The 17,751-nt window shown below is 34.3% G+C and overlaps 2 protein-coding genes across 3 annotated transcripts in view; one reads left to right on the plus strand and one right to left on the minus strand.

Annotated features, from left to right (window-relative positions):
- The window catches only part of Utx (Utx histone demethylase), a 530,199-nt gene that overhangs the window by 344,926 nt on the left and 167,522 nt on the right, over positions 1 to 17,751 (plus strand). The gene's annotated exons all lie outside the window — the stretch shown is intronic.
- On the minus strand, positions 2,984 to 4,896 carry LOC135951387 (uncharacterized). Its single transcript, XM_065501030.1, has 2 exons — positions 3,486 to 4,896; positions 2,984 to 3,421 (listed from the first exon to the last, which is right to left on the minus strand). The coding sequence occupies exon 1, from the start codon at positions 4,853 to 4,855 to the stop codon at positions 3,641 to 3,643; it is 1,215 nt and encodes a 404-aa protein (XP_065357102.1). The 5' UTR covers positions 4,856 to 4,896; the 3' UTR covers positions 2,984 to 3,421; positions 3,486 to 3,640.

The raw sequence follows: 17,751 nt of genomic DNA on the forward strand, positions 1-17,751 counted from the left end.
TCATACATAAAGTGAGAATAGTTTCCCTCCCTAGTTTCGTCTATTATGTGATTTCTGTGGTCCCTATGGGAACCAGCCGGTACTTCTAATAAACCCAATCATATTCACTAGTGACACATCTCTGAGACAGTCCAGATCATGGAAAAGAGCTCTACCAAGATGTAGTAGTCTATGCTCTTGTAAGGCTGGGCATTCACATAGAAGGTGCTGTACCGATTCCTCCTCCTCTTCATCTAAACAACTTCTACAATAGCCATAACGTGGGTAACCCATACGTTCCGACATATGTCCAATCATGCAGTGCCCAGTAATTATACCCGTGAGAAGTCTAATCGAATTCCTACTAAGAGACAAAAGAGTCTTAGTTCTATCCTCTGTCAGATTGGGCCAGAGCATTCTACAAGTGATGATATTTGACCACCTGAGTTCCGTCTCGCTCAAAGCCCATTCATCTATCAATTTTGATACTGTCACCAAGGGAGTGTGAATATCCCTTTGCGCAAGAGATACGTCCAGGGACGACCCGTTGGTTGCGCACTCATCAGATACTTCATTTCCCCGGATGCCCGCATGTCCTGGAACCCATATCAACTCCACGTGATGTTGTGTCAGTTGTGCCAGTGATTTGATACAATTGAGAAGACATTTCGACCTAATCACGTTGGAGTTAAGAGCCTTGATTGATGCCAGGCTGTCCAAGTAGATATGTATGGTCGAATTTTCGAGATTCAGTTCCCGGATTCTTCTCGCGGCTGTATCAATAGCATAAATCTCTGCCTGGAAAACCGTGCAGGTATCGGGTAATCGAAGAGACATCAAAAGGTCCAGCTCATCTGAGAAGATTCCCGAGCCCGTGCCTCTTTCTGTCTTTGAACCATCAGTATAGATTGAGATCACGTCATCTCTTAGGACAGAGTTCGCGGCCCAATCATCCCTTGTCGGTATTCTGATCCTAAATGTTCTATCAAAATTCGGTGTGGGTATTATATAATCCGTTTCCCTCCCTATGATTGGCCTGCCTATCTTTTGTAGGATGGTGCCATGACCAATACGATCATGCTTCAGTCCGCTCGACTGTTTGAGTCGTAGAGCAGACTTAGCAGAAATGCATTTGATATATATATCAAGGGGAGTTATATTTAGCATCGTCTCTAGACTGGCCTGAGGTGTGGAATTCATAGAGCCAGTAATTGCAAGACATGCTAATCTTTGTACCTTGTTTAGAATAGAGAGGTGAGTCCTAGTGTCCACCACTCTCCACCAAACAAGAGCCCCATAGGTCAAAATAGGTCTTATGACCGCGGTGTACATCCAGTGTACAATGTATGGTTTAAGACCCCATCTCTTCCCAAAGGTTTTCTTGCATATATAGAAGGCACATAATGCCTTCTTCATTCGACTCTCAGCATTACGTTTCCACGAGAGCTTAGAGTCCAAAATTACGCCAAGATATTTGGCTTCGCTTGAAAACTTCAGAAAAGTACCATCCAGTCGTGGAGGTTTAAATTCTGGAGTTTTATATCTCCTGGTGAAAAGAACCAGTTCGGTCTTGGCAGGGTTAACACCCAAACCGTTTTCCTTGGCCCATGATAGCAGAACGCTGAGCGCTGATTCCATGAGTTCACTTATTGTGGGAAGAAACTTCCCTTGAATAAGAAGCACAACGTCGTCAGCATATGCGACTACTTTGGTACCTATCCTACTGAGCCTGAAAAGGATTTTATTTACGACAAGATTCCACAGAAGTGGAGAGATGACCCCACCTTGTGGTGTGCCTCTTGTCACAACTTTCCTTGTCCTACCAATACCCATATTAGAGTTAATGGCCCTGCTCCTAAGCATATTTTCTGTCCAATTCCTTATCCGCTGATCAACACATAAGTCACCCAGTGCATCAACTATTGCGGATATGTTCACATTATTAAACGCACCCTCTATATCCAAGAAAGATGCCATAACATATTCCTTCTTGTCAAGTGTCCCCTCTATAGTTCCGACAACGTCATGCAAGGCTGTCTCCACCGACCTGCCTTTAAGGTATGCGTGCTGTGCCCTACAGAAATTATCAGGGGAGAGGATGTTCCTGACGTGGATATCGACCAATCTTTCCAATGTTTTCAATAAAAACGATGACAGACTGATCGGTCTATAGTCCTTTGCGGTACTGTGGTTTACCTTTCCCGCTTTGGGGATAAATACCACTGTAACCTCTCTCCATTCTTTAGGAATGTATCCTGTTTCCAGGCTGTACCTAAATATCATTATAAGCCATGGCATGATGGTTGAAATCGATTTTTGGAGTAACGCTGGGAATATGCCATCTGGCCCTGGTGATTTATAGGGCTTAAAAGATGACACCGCCCACGAGATTTTCTCCACGCTAACAATGGATCAAACTAATTCACTTATGTGGATTTGAGAAGCTGCAAGATGCTCCGAGGCGGATACCTCATTTTCATCATCCCTGCAACCCGGAAAGTGTGTCTCCATTAGCAGTTCCAAAGTTTCGATACTACTTTCAGTAAAGTTACCATCCGGTTTCATCAGGAATCCAGGCGTACCAGGATCCTTGGATAGTACCTTTCGTAGACGCGATGCCTCCGTGGTATTCTCCAGTTCCCCACAGAAACGCTCCCAAGACTCCCTCTTTGCCCGTCTGGTTTCCCTCTTGAAAGTGTTGAAGCTTTGACGATAATCGTCCCAGCTTAACAAGTCTTGGTCCCTCTTCGCCTTATTAAAAAGTTTTCTACATTCCTTTCTTAGCTGCATTAGTCTAGGATTCCACCATGGTTGCCGGAATTTCCTAGGTCCCTGCCGCTCCCTACACGAAGCATAGTAGGCTTCCCTTAATGACCTGGATAGAAAATCCACCGAGTCGTCCAAGTCCCGTGTACCATTTAATCTATCCATTGCTGGATGTGGTATGGTGTCACTAAGATTACAGAAATTGACCCAGTCGGTTTTCCTAGGATTTCTAAAGGGTTTTTCCCTATCCAGTGTAAGCTGTATCGTAAACACTATCCTGTGGTGATCGGAGAATGAGCACTCGAGTGAAACTCTCCAATCAAGAATTCTAACTGAGTCAGTGTTCCCTACCAAAGTAATATCAATGACCTGCTCCCTGATCCTATTGAAGAACGTTGGTATATTACCCCTATTGCAAACACTTAGGTTAGTAGATAGAAGGTATTGAAGTAAACACTCACCCCTGTCATTTATATCCGAGCTCCCCCACAGAGTATGATGGGCATTAGCATCACATCCTATGATGAGATCATGGCCCCTTGTGTTACACCAGTCTACAAGTGTGCGTACGGCACGTGAGGGCGGATTAGCTTCGTCGTATGGTAGGTACGCAGATGATATGATTAGGGTTGGTAACCCTTGTCGCTCTAGTGCAACTACCGTTAAATCACCAGAACTGTAATTAGATAGAAGGAAAACCTTAATGTCTTTCCTGACCAAAATACAGCTCCTTACTTTACCTTCAGGGTTCGGAGAAAGGAGCACATAGTTTCGTGACCGGACGCCTCGAACTTTACTGGCTACAAGCCAGGGTTCTTGGATTAAGGCCACGTGGATAGCTTCCTTCTCCATGAAGCGCAGCAAATCGTCCGATGCTGCTTCGGAGTGGTGCAGATTAATCTGTACCACTCTCAGGCCGCTTGGGTTCATCATTGCGCTTCACCGCGGGCAAGATCAACCGGAGTTGGTTTAGCCCGTACTTGATGACGCCTTGCGAAGAACGCAGGAGTCGGAGGGATTCTGAACCAATTTTGATCCAGAGATCCTTGCCTTCTCCTTTGTCCCTAGAGCGTCCTCGTTCAATCGTCCAGTCCTCTGTACCAAGTTCCTTGTTCTGACGCTTTATAAGTGTTAGCGTGGCTTCGTCCTCCAAAAGGGGAGGAGGGACCCACACTCTCACCGTCGTACGAAAAGGTACTTGGTCCAGTGGGACGATTTCGATTCTTGCGTTGGGCCAGAGTTCGCCAACTCCTCGGATACAGTTACTGAGAAAGCCTAGAGCCTTCTCGTTACCGCACCCGATGATCTTGACACCCTTTAACCATTTGGCGCCATCGAATGCAGTGAAGGAATCATCCTCACTGCATGCGAGTTCGTCCACTAGTGCCCGCAAGATCTTCTCCTCCAGAAGCAGCCATCTGTCCGTAGTCATTTTCCCATCAGGTTGACTACGATCTATGATGGCTACTTGTAGCTCAGGTGCTGATGTTAAGCTAGTTGATGGTTTCAGCCGCTTACCCTCAGACACCTGCGTTTCACCTGACCTTTGCCGCTTAATACTAGGCCTGCTTGCTGTACCTTTGGAAGCCGTCGCGGTTCCTCGAGTAGAGGAGATTGCGGACAGCACCTTGGGTGTTGTGCTAGCAGACTTCGTCGTGCCGCATTGGTCATCACCTCTCTTTGGCCCCGACGTGGCCCTCTTTGATGTAGATGGGCGTACGTCAAGATCCTCCGAGACGGTGATCGTGTTCGGTCCAGTGCTGGCATGGGGCACATGTTTAGATGTGATCACCTGCCTGCTCTGGTTTGGTTCGGTCGTAGTCTTGGCTGGCCTTACCTCCACAACAGTAGTATTTAGCATGGCCTCATACTTCTGTATGTGGTAGGTATGTTTACGCCGCAAACGCTTTTCCCTGGTGGTCAAAGACGCGGGATCTCGCGAGTCCAACGTCCTGACATACCGGAGAGAGCGTTTGTAGCCCGCCAACCTTTTCCGTTCGTCCTGTTCTGAGTCCTGTTTCCTGTTTTTCTGTTCTGTGTCTCCCTTTGCAGGGTCATGGGCCTCCGGATGTACGTCTTCATTCGCTTTTAGCGGCTCGGAGGACACCATGAGTAAGTCCTCCTCATCAGTCTCATAAAGGTTTAACCCTTTCAGACCTGAGAGGTTGTCGTCGCTGTCGTCCAAAGTCACTCTTTCCTGTCTAGTCAAAAAACTATTCGTTTTATTTACCCCAGTAGCATCACCGACTACCAGACCCGGGGTATTCGTCTGATTCGTCGCAGTCACAGTAGCTCCAGTGGCACTCAGACCTGTGGCTTCCGCCTGAGTACTCACGTTACCCTTGGAGATTTTAGCACCCTCGACCAAGGACATAGGGCCGTCGTTTGAAACTGACATTTCATGGGGGGGGGGGTTTGGCAGTTTATACCTCTACCATAGGTAAGAAAAAGACACTGCCGATCCACTGGAGTCAGACGCAGACCAGGATGCCGCTCAATGTGAGACAGACGCATCCTGGATTTGAGTTTTCACCAAAAACATTCGGACTGACAGAACCAGATTGTAATTTCCAGCCGCCCTTAACATAGGGAACAGACGGTAGAAGGTACGGTTATGTTGCCTAGGTAACCCAAACCACAGTCCCGGACCGACATCAGAAAATGCAGACAGAGGAAATTGGTAGCCGCCCTAACTAAGGGAACAGGCGCTACCAAGTTGAGGTCGTGATCGCTAGGCGACCGAAGATGGTCATTTACCCCACAGCCGCTCTTAACATAGAGGACAGACGCTGTGAGGTATGGGGAGGGTAGTTCTTAGATCACATCCTTAGGATGCTTAAGCCCCTGCACCGTGCCCGAAGACTCAAGGTGACTACCCGCAGCAGGGGTCTAAGTTGATTTGTATTTTCATGGGTTTATAGTTGGTGTAGAAAGGAAAAATTTCGTCAATATAATGAAAAGGTTTCATTAAATTAATGAATCTCTTTCAATACTAATATGAAAAAAATCATTAATTTAACGATTTTGTATTAATAGTATAACGACATGTTTCATTGATGTTAAGAAACTTTATCATATATGCAATGAATGTTGACATTGGTTTAATGACATTGCTTCACTAATATAATTATATCCTACATTAATGGAACGATGTTTTTACATTTCAAAAATGAATTTTGTCATTGATTTTCCTACATTGTTTCGTAAATAGAATGTGCTCCTTCATTAATGAAATGAAATATATTATAAATATAATGATTATAAGACATTATATTAACAATATTAATCATTATTTTAATAAAAGGTTTCATTCCAAAAACGATTCCTTTCATAATAATAATGATCAAAAATAAGTTATTTATAATTACAATTTATTAGGATTTTAATCTAAATGTACATATGTATTAATACTTTTTAAATACTTTTTATATTTAAATTCGATTTCAATATACATACTTCGCATTTGTATAAATAAATACAAAAAATATAAGCGGTATTCACAATGTAGAGTACTTTGCCTAGTAAAAAAGCAGAAAAGCTATTTATTGACAAACATTTCAATTTCTAATGTATTTCGTTTTTATTTTTTTGATATTGTGCTCTTTTACTACATTACCAGGCCAAGTACTCTACATTGTGAATACCGCTAAAATGAAAAATAATTGAATATCAGTAAAAAAAATGTTCGCTGGAGGAAGACTGAGATAGTGAATAATGGTGATGAAACGTTTTTGGATTCCTGAGAGTCACTCAAAATTTGTTGAGACATGTTTTTCTCCGCCCTCCACTTTTCTAAATTATACTTAAAAACGATCTTGTCGCCAATTTTCATTTGCTGAGTAATTTCAAATAAGTCATTAGCAGACATTATGGAAATTGTGATGTTTTATTCTAAAAAAAAAATATTTTAATAGTTTGTTTAAATTTTTATATAATTATTAATAATGTTTACCTTGAAAAAAGTTTAGGAGATGATTTAGGCCCCAAGAAGTTAGTAGATATTGTAACGTGTTTTTTGAGTTTCTTCATCTAAAAATAAAATTTAAACGTATTCTTTAATGGGTATCATAAATTTTCCTTTTGATGTATTAATAATAGCTTACCTTTCTTATGAGCCATTGATCCACTTGAATCGAAAACCACTTCCTCAATTGATAGAAATAAATCCTCCTCAATCCATTTTTGCACAAAAAACACTTCAAATTATTTATTACCAAATTAGATTTTGATCACAATTTCAACTTTTTATAAACAACAAATAAATCAATTATATTTTTAACACAACAACTCTTCACTTGTTGACTGTTTAAAATAAACTAAAATTAAATAAAAAGAAACTCTCAAAAACAGAAGATGATGCAATTTATGTTGTTGTATTTTTTTTAAACGTGCCACATTATGTTCCAACTCTATTTTATTTTTCTTTGTGTCCATCAGCATCAACATTCTCTTGTGTCCCGTTATTTCTTTAAGAAACGTTCAATACAACGCAACTTTACGTTGTATTGATAACAGAATCGTTGTATTTACTATTATTATATTAAATACTTATTTTTTTTTATTGAATGACACATTTCATTAAATTAATGATAAAATCATTGTATTTACTACAAATTTTCATTAAAAATATGTTTGCTATAACGGGACTTTATGATTTGTTTGCAAAGAAATGCAATGACACATTACGTTGCATGGATTACAAGTTCATTAATTTAATGACATGGTTTCATTAAACGTTCGTCATAATTACGTGATTGTTAAAAAACTTGTTTAAAATGTTAATGTAAAATGTCATAATTTTTGGCGTTTTTCGTCTCATTAATGACAATTTGTTATATTAGCAAAATAACAAGAACTAAGCAATTTAAATATTAAAAACTACATTAATTCGATTCCTTTATATATAATTTTGTTTTATATAATTTATTTTTTTTATTTTTCAATATTTAATCCAAAAAAATGGAAAACAAAAAATTCATTATGGCTACGTAAATATTTCATTGAATTTTTAAGGGGTGCTGTATTTCATACAAATATTACTATATTTACACAAAAACAATTAGGATTTGCCAATTAAACCTTTTTTATTCCAAAAAATTAATTTGGGACACATTCGTTATTCAATTTATACATTGAATCTCACGTTAAAGTTTTACGTAATATTAACGTAAAAAGTTTCGTAGCATCAATGACTCTACGAAATGACAGAAAATACTCATTTTGCCTGAATCGTAATATTAACGTAATTTTCGTAAATACAACATAAAATTTCATATCATTAACGAAACTTTTCATTGCATTAACGTAAACAGGTTAACGTAAAAGTTTCATTGGGGTTACGAAGCGTTTTTCTTTCAGTGTACATATGAGGGGTATAAAAGGAGAGGCTGCAATCTCCACTTTTTTAGTTTCTATAACGTAATAAATATTATACATATTAAAGTTTTTGTTATTCAGGAAGTATTTTAAAATGAAATGAAATTATTGTGAACGATAAAATACAGTTACCGATATTCTATAAATAATTTAAATCTATCTATATAAATAAAAATAAAATGTCGTTCGTTGGTAATTGCATCAGTTGAGAACGGCTGGACCGATTTGGACAATTTGTTTTTTAAAATGTTCGTCATAGTTCAACTTAGGTTTTTACGGAAATAAAAATTGTCCACGCCCACTTTTTCCAATTTACCTAAAATAATCGAAAAACGGCTGCACCGATTTGGCTAATTTTTTTTAAATGTTTGTACTAATCCAATTTAAGTTTTTAATGAAAGAAAAAATTACCTCGCCAACTTGTTTCGATTTATCTAAAATCGGAAAACCGCACCGATTTGGCTAATTTTTTTTAATATTCGCAATAGTCACAGTTTATTACATAAAGAAAAATTGGCCACGCCCACTTTTATTAAATCTTCGGCTAATTTTATCCGTTGGATTGTTTCGAAAATGGTCAAAGAGTGTACATTACTGAGGAGAATGTATGACATCGAATTTCCATTAGCTGAAAATCTCAACTCTTTAATGATCGTGAGCAACACGACCGCCAGAGCTGCTATACTCCGCAATGCCAATATACTATACTTGGAATCAATCGTCCAAGAAATTTCAACGGCGGAAACCGAAGGCACATTTACACAGTCCATCCAAGAAACGACAAGTGTTTCTATTAGCGTGTTTCTATTAGTCAACGTTCGTGGCCCAACATCATTCCAAGATTTGCGAACTATAAATGGTGAATTATGTGACAAATATAGAAAAGCGTGTCATGCTTTAAATACATTGAAGGCAGCAGGCTTTACGAATACAAATGCCGCTGGCTGCAATTGCAGTCGTGCTTAAGCTGCTGAATTCTTTTAAATAAGACAGCTTCAAAGTAAACAGCTGATTTATAATTCAGTGATGTTCCTTTATTTTTTTACTTTAATAAAACCGTTCGTGTTCCGAAAACTTCCGAAAACTATTTTTTTTAATCGAAACAAAACACTCCTACCTTTCATTTTATTAAAAAAAAAATAGCTTGGGGGAAAGTGGGGCTACATTTTTTTGCCATGGAAAATCAAAAATAAAATAATTTTTAGAGACATAGATTTGGGAATATCTTCTTAACGGTAATATATGTTAAAGGTAAATGGTATTATTTGGAAAATTATACATATATAAGCCACTGAATTGCTTGAAAATATATATAAATTTTTGCTTAACATGTATGTTATGTATGATTCTGTTAATTAGGCTTATTTGTTTGTAAATTAAATTCTGTATTTCATTCTATATAGAAATGAATTAATTAAAGAAATAAAATTGTTCTTCCTTAAGAAATATTAATAAATTTTTTACAATCTTTTATTTATTAAAACCTGTTTAGATTTATATACTTTGATGATTTGCCTGGCATGCAGACAGGCATCAAAACAGACATCTAAAATAATGAAGTCTTTTTAAATATGTATGTATGCAAGCATTCAGTGGTTCATTTGACTATATGCGAAAGCATTTTGTCCATCGCATCGAAGTCTCCTTTGGCTGCGTTGTAGTCAAGGATATATTGTGGCTTGTATTTCTTCCGGCGTACTGGAAAGTAGTACAACTGCTTTCCCCTTTTTTGTCACGTAGGACAACAAACGCAAACTTTGATTGAGAAAAACTGTAGACTCTTATGCTCGTTTGCGGTCTGCTTTCATTTTACCAAGAAAACGGAGATTTTTGGACATCAAATGCCTACCCAGATTCAATGATGTGAAAAAATTGGCACAGATTATGGTTCTTCCGCTGTTATCCCAAAGGTAGACCAGTCTTTGCACGACACTCTCTCCTACATTGGAGGAGAGAGTGTCGTGCACGAGTTGCATTTAAGCTCATTCCTGTATAAATATCGCTGTTGAGAGGATAGAATGACTTTGCATCGCATGCGAACCAGACCTTTGTACCATAATTTGCTTGATTGGGATGTACTGCATAAATCTAGTTCTTTCGATGTTTTATAGTACCGGCGAAGATTGTTGTTCATTAGAGCCTATAATGCAGATATTGGAGCAAATTGCTTCCGTACTTCAAAATACAAATGTATCTTTATCGTTTTATTTATAAACGTCTGCCCAAAATAAGTGCCCAATGAATACTCTCAATATTTGTCACCTTATTCCATACGGTGCGGTTTTGTTCATTTCACTTTTGAAACGTTTTCACGGCTTTTGCGTTAGTATCAATCCGAACTTGGTCGAGCATCAAATTAAATAATTATATTTTCTTATAATTCTTTATTTACAATCTATCCATTTAAAGATAATAAGTAAATTTAATACAATATACAATAATGACAAAAATTGTTGAACTCCATTGAGAACAACAATATTAGTATATACATTGGATTAATATAAAATGCTATTTACATATACATGAACAAGTATGTGTATATGTATATGGGGGATTTCACGTCAAGTGAGCCAACTTTTAAAATCGATGTCTAGATCTATTGGATAGTAATTCAGACACAATTTTTCAACAAGATCGGTCCAGAACTTTCTGAGTTAGATGGGGTCAAAATTTGGCCAAACATGTGATTTTTCTCATCCATGTAACTTATTACCTATTGTTCTTAGCAAAATGTGTTCCAAATAGTTTAGATAGCTATTTCTTCAATCTTTCGAAATAAAATATTAAAAAAAAATAAGAACTTTTTGGTCTCGCAGTGGGATGTGAGTGGAATATCTATCGAAATAAATATTTTGTAAGTCAAGACATACAATTTTTGTGATAGAACATTTATAGAAGGACTAGACCCAAGCTTTCTTTTGAGCAAAAAAATAATTTAAAAAAAGGGACCATTTCGGAAAAAAAAATCGATTTTGAAAAAAAAAAGTGAAAAATTGCATGTTTTGAGTTACAAAACATTTATTTTGAAAGATATCCCACTCGCATGCCACTAAGCTACCAAATAGGTCTTCAAGGAAAATATCTATTTGGAACACATTTTGCTAAGAACAATAGGTAATAAGTAACATGGATGAGAAAAATCACATCGTCCACTTTGCGCGAAATTATCGTATGTTACATTTTTACATAGTAAAATATTATACCTATTTTCGCTATATTTATGGAAATATTACTACTTAGGTTAATTTTAACGTATGTGAAATTTAATTTACTAAATCGGTTTTTGTATAGCATTTATAATTTGGTATTAATGATACCAGCCAATGCAAACAAATTTAATAATGAAGCTCTCCTGTAAAATTTTGTATTTGTGACATACGATAATTTCGCGCAAAGGGGTCGACATTTTTGGCCAAAATGTCAAATTTTGACCCCCTCTAACTCAGAGAGTTTTGGACCAATCTTGTCGAAAAATTGTGTCTGAATTACTATCAGCTAGATCTAACCTTGGTGTAAATTTCATCTCGATCGGAAGACATCGATTTTAAAAGTTGGTTCACTTGACGTGAAATCCCCCATATATATTAGAGTGACAGCCGATTTTTTTTTTTAGATTTCAAAGAGTGCCGGTGGAATATTGTGACACTAGGCCTAAATGTTAAGTGCTGAAAATTTGAGCGAAATCGGGCAACGATTTCTGGACGCGCATCGAGGTCAAAGTTCAGATATATGCTAAATTTTACTATTTATATGGAATAAATAGGTGAAACTCCTTAACTTTCTGCATTGTTTTCTAGAAATATGTAGATTTATTTATATTAATGAATATTACATTAAACAATTTTTTTTTGGAAATTAACCCTGTATCTCCTTTGGGTCAAAATGACCCAAAAACCGTATTATCGCCAAAATTCGAAAAAATGCAAATTTTTCAGTTTTTGAAAAAATTTTGCTGCTAAATAAATACTATTGCAATTGAATGCAAAAGAATCGAAATATGTACGTAATTATCGTTTTAATGAGATATAAATGACAAAATTTGGTTAAAAAATGTTAAAGTTATTACAAATTCGTGTTTCAGGCCACTTGAACAAAAAATGTTGGAAAAAAAATTAACATATTTCGAGAAAAATTAAAATAAAAGCTAATTTTTATTTAAAATATATCCGTATTTACTTGAGTATGAGTTTTTGTCTTCGTAGGATACCGTCAACCTATTCGCAGGTATGGCCAAACAAAATAATTTTTTTAACGGCTGTTTCAAATCTCCATTTTCAAATTATTAAAAATTTTGTTAAACAAATTTCAGAATTTTTTGATCATCACATTGGGATTTATTTAGATCAAAATAGGGAATATAAATATGAAAAAAATATGTCAATACCTCTTACAGTTTTTCCGTACCTGCGATTTAAATTTTGCGATTTTCAAGAAAAACAAATTTTTTGTCCATATTTTGGCGAATGAGCCCAATTTCCTTACTGTTATAAATTTTAAGTAAAACTTATTCATAATATTATAATCCTGGTAATTTTAAATATGGTCAGAAAGTTTTACTAAAATCGGAAAACGTTAACCTTTAAATCGTGAAGGTCAAAGGTCAAATTTTTTAATATTTGGAATTTCTAATGAAAAGATAGCGAAATGTTATATATTTTTGGGCCGATTTTAATGAAACCTGAATTTTCGAATTTTGGCGATAATACAGTTTTTGGGTCATTTTGACCCAAAGGAGATACAGGGTTAATTTCCTAAAAAAAAATGTTTAATGTAATATTCATTAATATAAATAAATCTACATATTTCTAGAAAACAATGTAGAAAGTTAACGAGTTTCACCTATTTATTCCAGAAAAATAGTAAAATTTTGCATATATCTGAACTTTGTCTTCTATGCGCGTCCAGAAATCGTTGCCCGATTTGGCTCAAATTTTCAGCACTTAACTTTTAGGCCTCCACCCAGCACTCTTCAAAATTTTAACAAACATTTTTTTCCATACAACTGATTGTCACTCTAATACAGTGAATGTCACTTAAAATCGTACACCATCGTAGTAAAATTTTATTCATTAGTTTTAGAAAGTTGATGTTTTGGAAATAATTTAAAATGCTATTTTTATATTGAGTGTGCTTTTACCAATCAGAAAATATGGTATAATTTTAATTGCGCTTATCTACAAATAACAAAATTGGGTAACACTGTCAGTGCCCAGAATATCAACGCTTGATTTAAAATCCTACAGGCACTAAAAAATAGCAAAATATACCCTACAAAGTTTTAGGATTATTTAATATTAACTTTTTTTTTAATTTTTAAAGTTTTAATTGTAATTTAATATAAGTGTACGAATTTAAGTGAAATATGAATTTTGTGATGTCCTTTAATTTTCATCTATATTTTTTTAAGGAATTGAGGTTTTGTTAACTTTTTTGTTGAAATACATAGTTTTTGTTCCAATTAATAAAATGACTTTTGCCTGTATAATTTCATAATATTTAAAAAAAATATGTTGTACGATTTTGAGTGACACTCACTGTATATATATTTAAAAGTAAAAATTAGTTCCTAAAAGGAAGATCCAGGATATGGTATCTTTTAAGACGTCTTACTTCATCAGTGTCATCAAGGAGGGAAATTGCTAGTGGGTTGATGTGTTGACTTAGCCTTTCTAAATAGTTTCCGCTTAATCTTTTAATTTCATCTATAACTTTAGGAATAGAAAGATCATTGTGAATTGAGAAGTTTGATACAAACCATGGAGCATTAACAATTGATCTTAGTGTTGTTGACTGGTATCTCTGCAAGATTTCGACATTTGAGTTGCTAGCTGTCCCCCATAGTTGTATCCCATAGGTCCAAATTTTTTTCAGCATTGTTTTGTAAATTGTAACTTTATTTTCTAAGCTTAATGAATATTTGGGTCCTAATAGCCAAAAGAGACGTTTAGTTTTCATATTTAGTTGTTGTTTTTTCGATTTAATATGTGTCTTCCAATGTGCATTCCCAAATATTTTACGCAATCGCCTTGTGGGATTGGATTATTATTCAGTAGAACTCAAAAGAAAATGTGACATGTAACGATTTTTCTGTATTGACTTTGATATTCCACTGGTTTAACCATGTTTCAATTTCATTGAGTTCTATTTGTATTAAATTTGATGCATTGTTTAGACAAATATCGGATGCTAAAATCGCTGTGTCGTCAGCGTAAGTGGCAATTAAAACATTTTCCGTAAATGGCATATCTGAAGTATATACTGTATACAGGATTGGTCAGAGTACGCTACCTTAAGGAACACCAGCCTTAATGTTATATAATTGTTAAAATTCAGAGTTTACTTTAACATAAAAACTTCTGTCTGCTAGATAAGATTTTAACAACAAATAATGAGTTGGGAGCAGCTTTTTTAATTTGTAACACAAACCAGTATGCCCTACTTTATCAAATGCTTGTTGTACATCTAAAGGTAAGGTCAGACTACGCAATTTATTTGACACAAAATCTTTCATGTGTTTGATCAAAACTACATCAAATAATCCATGGGTTGATTTTGTGGTCACACTGTACACATTTATTTGCCATATTTGTTTAATCAAACTACACAAAAATACTATCAAACACACGAAGGGGAAAATATATTTGTCTTGTGGTCACATTAATTGTAATATTTCTTCTAAATAATTATTAAATAAAGCTTCAAAAAAACTTTAATTCCATTCATCAATAAAGATGACATTTATAGAAATTAAAATATTACTAGATTTTTCTTTACAAATAAAAGAATTGTGAAATTTCAGTACTTTTAATTAAACGTCAAATATTTTATGTTTCTAGTTTGAACGGAAAATATTTTTCACGGCAAAAAGAAAACAGCTGAATTTGGTCAAACAAATTTATTTGCCGATAATAAAACTTTCTTGTAATGTGACCAATGTGTGACCACTAATCAGCAAATATTTCCCTGCATTTTGGGTAATTTTTTATTTGATCTTGCTATTCATTTGCAAGATCAAACAGCGTCAAATAACAGCTGTTGCATCATATGTTATCGCAAAATTAGTGTTGCTATATCTTAAATTAAAAATCGCTACATAAGGAAAACAAATCGTGGAAAAGAACTCAAGCTTAAACAATTTAGTAATATAATTATTAAATGTTTATTTATTAAATTATATTACTATCAACGTATTAAAATTTGTAATTGTATTTAAAGTCTGCAAAATATCCCTAATATAATAAACAATTTTGGAATTTTATTATATTTGTTTTGGCTTTGTTTGGATTTTGAGCTAAAAATTGCTTTATTCAAACAAATATTAGTATGATAAAATTAACAATAATCAAATAAGTGAACTGTGAAAAAGCAAAAAATATATTTTTAAATTGTTGAAACCAAAGTATATACAAGTAGTATATAAAAAATATTTTTTTTTAGATCGTCCAAATTGGTGTAAAACAAAATTATAAAATTCTGTGTGTTGAAGAATTAAAGAGAAAATCATAATTGAAATGATTTTTTTATTAAATATTATTAATCGAACATGAGTTTTTCCAAACTTTATTCATTCAGAATAGGAACATGTTCACAAATATTATAAAATTTTACGGAAATGTTTACCTTTTTTACATAAATTTTTAATTAATTGCAATTCAATTGTATAAGGTTTAGAATTACAATTTTTGTATGACAACAAAATCAGAAAAGTAAAAAATGCTTTAGACATATTCTTCTTCTGCAGTAAAAATAAACAGATCATATAGTTTAACAATTAATTTTTAATTGCAATCAAATCATACCATTTATGTATGTTTAAACTATTTTCTTTGATTTTAAATTCAATCTGTACAAATACAATAAATATTCAAATTTTGTAATAGACAAACTCCATGTATAAAAAATAATCAGACTATGTGAAACGTATAAAAATATAAATCGCATAAAAATACAAAAATCGCAACATAGACTTCATGTCTTCAATTAGTTTTTCTGCCAGTCTGTCATTCTAGGCTGAATGACTTTTATGTGAAGAAGAAGACTTCATTTATTGATGCATTTTTTCAGTGTTTAAAAAGCTACGATAACTAACAAATTTTTAACTGTTGCTACAACTACTGCTTCAAAAAAGTGTATGTAGTGGTAGCATTAGCATTTGTCTTTTTTCGTTTTCTTGTTTTTTTAAAACTACTGCTACCTTCAAAATATAAAACTCTTAACAGAGCAGTTGCATAAAAATACAAATCATTGCTACTGCTCTATATCGAGTTTTAATTTTTAAGGTAGCAGTTGATGCAGCAGTTAAGGTAGCAATAAAAAAAAATGTTCAGTCATAACACCAAAATTGACAGAATTAAACACTGTGTGTTGTTTTTGTTTTGAGAGAGTTTGAAAGAATTATTCGTTTTTATTCGTCTCAGATGTTCGTGTTGCTAACAGAAATATCGTGATTTCTGTGTGTATAACAAAAAAGCCGAACTTTTGTTTACAACACGACCAACTTATCAAATATACACATAATATACTTTTTTGGCTGAACATTTTTATTTTTGACTTATTTTATTGCTACCTCAACTGCTACTTAGCTGCTACTTCAACTGCTACTTCTTCTACTACCTCAACTGCTACTTCTATTACTACTAAATTTTAAATGTAGCAGAATTAATAAAAAACTAATGACTGCTACATCAAAACTTTTTCTTTTTTAAGGTAGCAATAGAAAATAAATTACTCTGCTACTTTTAAATTTTTCTTTTATTAGTACTACTACAACTACTGCTACCAAAATGTGAAGGTAGCAATAGTAGTAGTAATTATTGACTCCGATTATGTTTAAAAAAATAGTGAAATTGTCTCTTTAATTTAGTACCAAAAATACTTAAATATTCTCCTTTTATTTTTCCGCCATGCTGAGCAAATAATTTCTGTTTTTGATCTATTTGATGAAACAATTATTTGATGAAAATATTTGATATAGTGTGATCACACGGCAAATATATTTAATGACTCTTTTTCGCAGCAGTTTGGTCAAACAAAATGTGAAAAATCAAATTCAATATATGATAACAAAATTCAACAAAACTTTATTTAAATAATTGCTGTACAATTCGAAATAAGTGCTTTAACCTTAAAAAGATTTGCAAGATCAAATTATATATTTATATAGGTAGTGGTCACACTATGTTCACATTAAGAAAATATTTAGCTTGTCGACAAATAATTTCGTTTGACTAAAATCATCTGTTTTGTTGTTTGCTCTAAATTTTATTTGTGGTCAAATTCAAGCAATGAAATATTTGACGAAAAACTTCAAATATTAGCTGTGTATGACCGTACTACTCCTGCGCAATATTTTTTTGTTTCCAATGTATCTCTTATAAAAGCAACGATACGATGGCATTGTTCTGGATTACCATGTTTGTTTCTAAAACCAAATTGATAATCAGGAATTATGTTAATATTTTCTAGAACTGGTAATAATCTTTTCAGAAATAATCTTTCAAATATTTTGGCGAATAGTACCAGTGCAATATTTTTGAATCTAATTGAGATATTGACTTGAATTTTTTTTGTAAGACCAAAAATTAACTTATCTAAACAAAAAAATATAGCCCGGAAAAAATGTGGATCAAA

The sequence above is a fragment of the Calliphora vicina genome, chromosome 2, assembly GCF_958450345.1.
Source record: "Calliphora vicina chromosome 2, idCalVici1.1, whole genome shotgun sequence".
NCBI lineage: Eukaryota > Metazoa > Arthropoda > Insecta > Diptera > Calliphoridae > Calliphora > Calliphora vicina.

Coding starts and splice junctions, on each gene's coding strand:
- LOC135951387 (XM_065501030.1), bottom strand. CDS start 4,855: ATGGTGTCCTCCGAGCCGCTAAAAGCGAATGAAGACGTACATCCGGAG.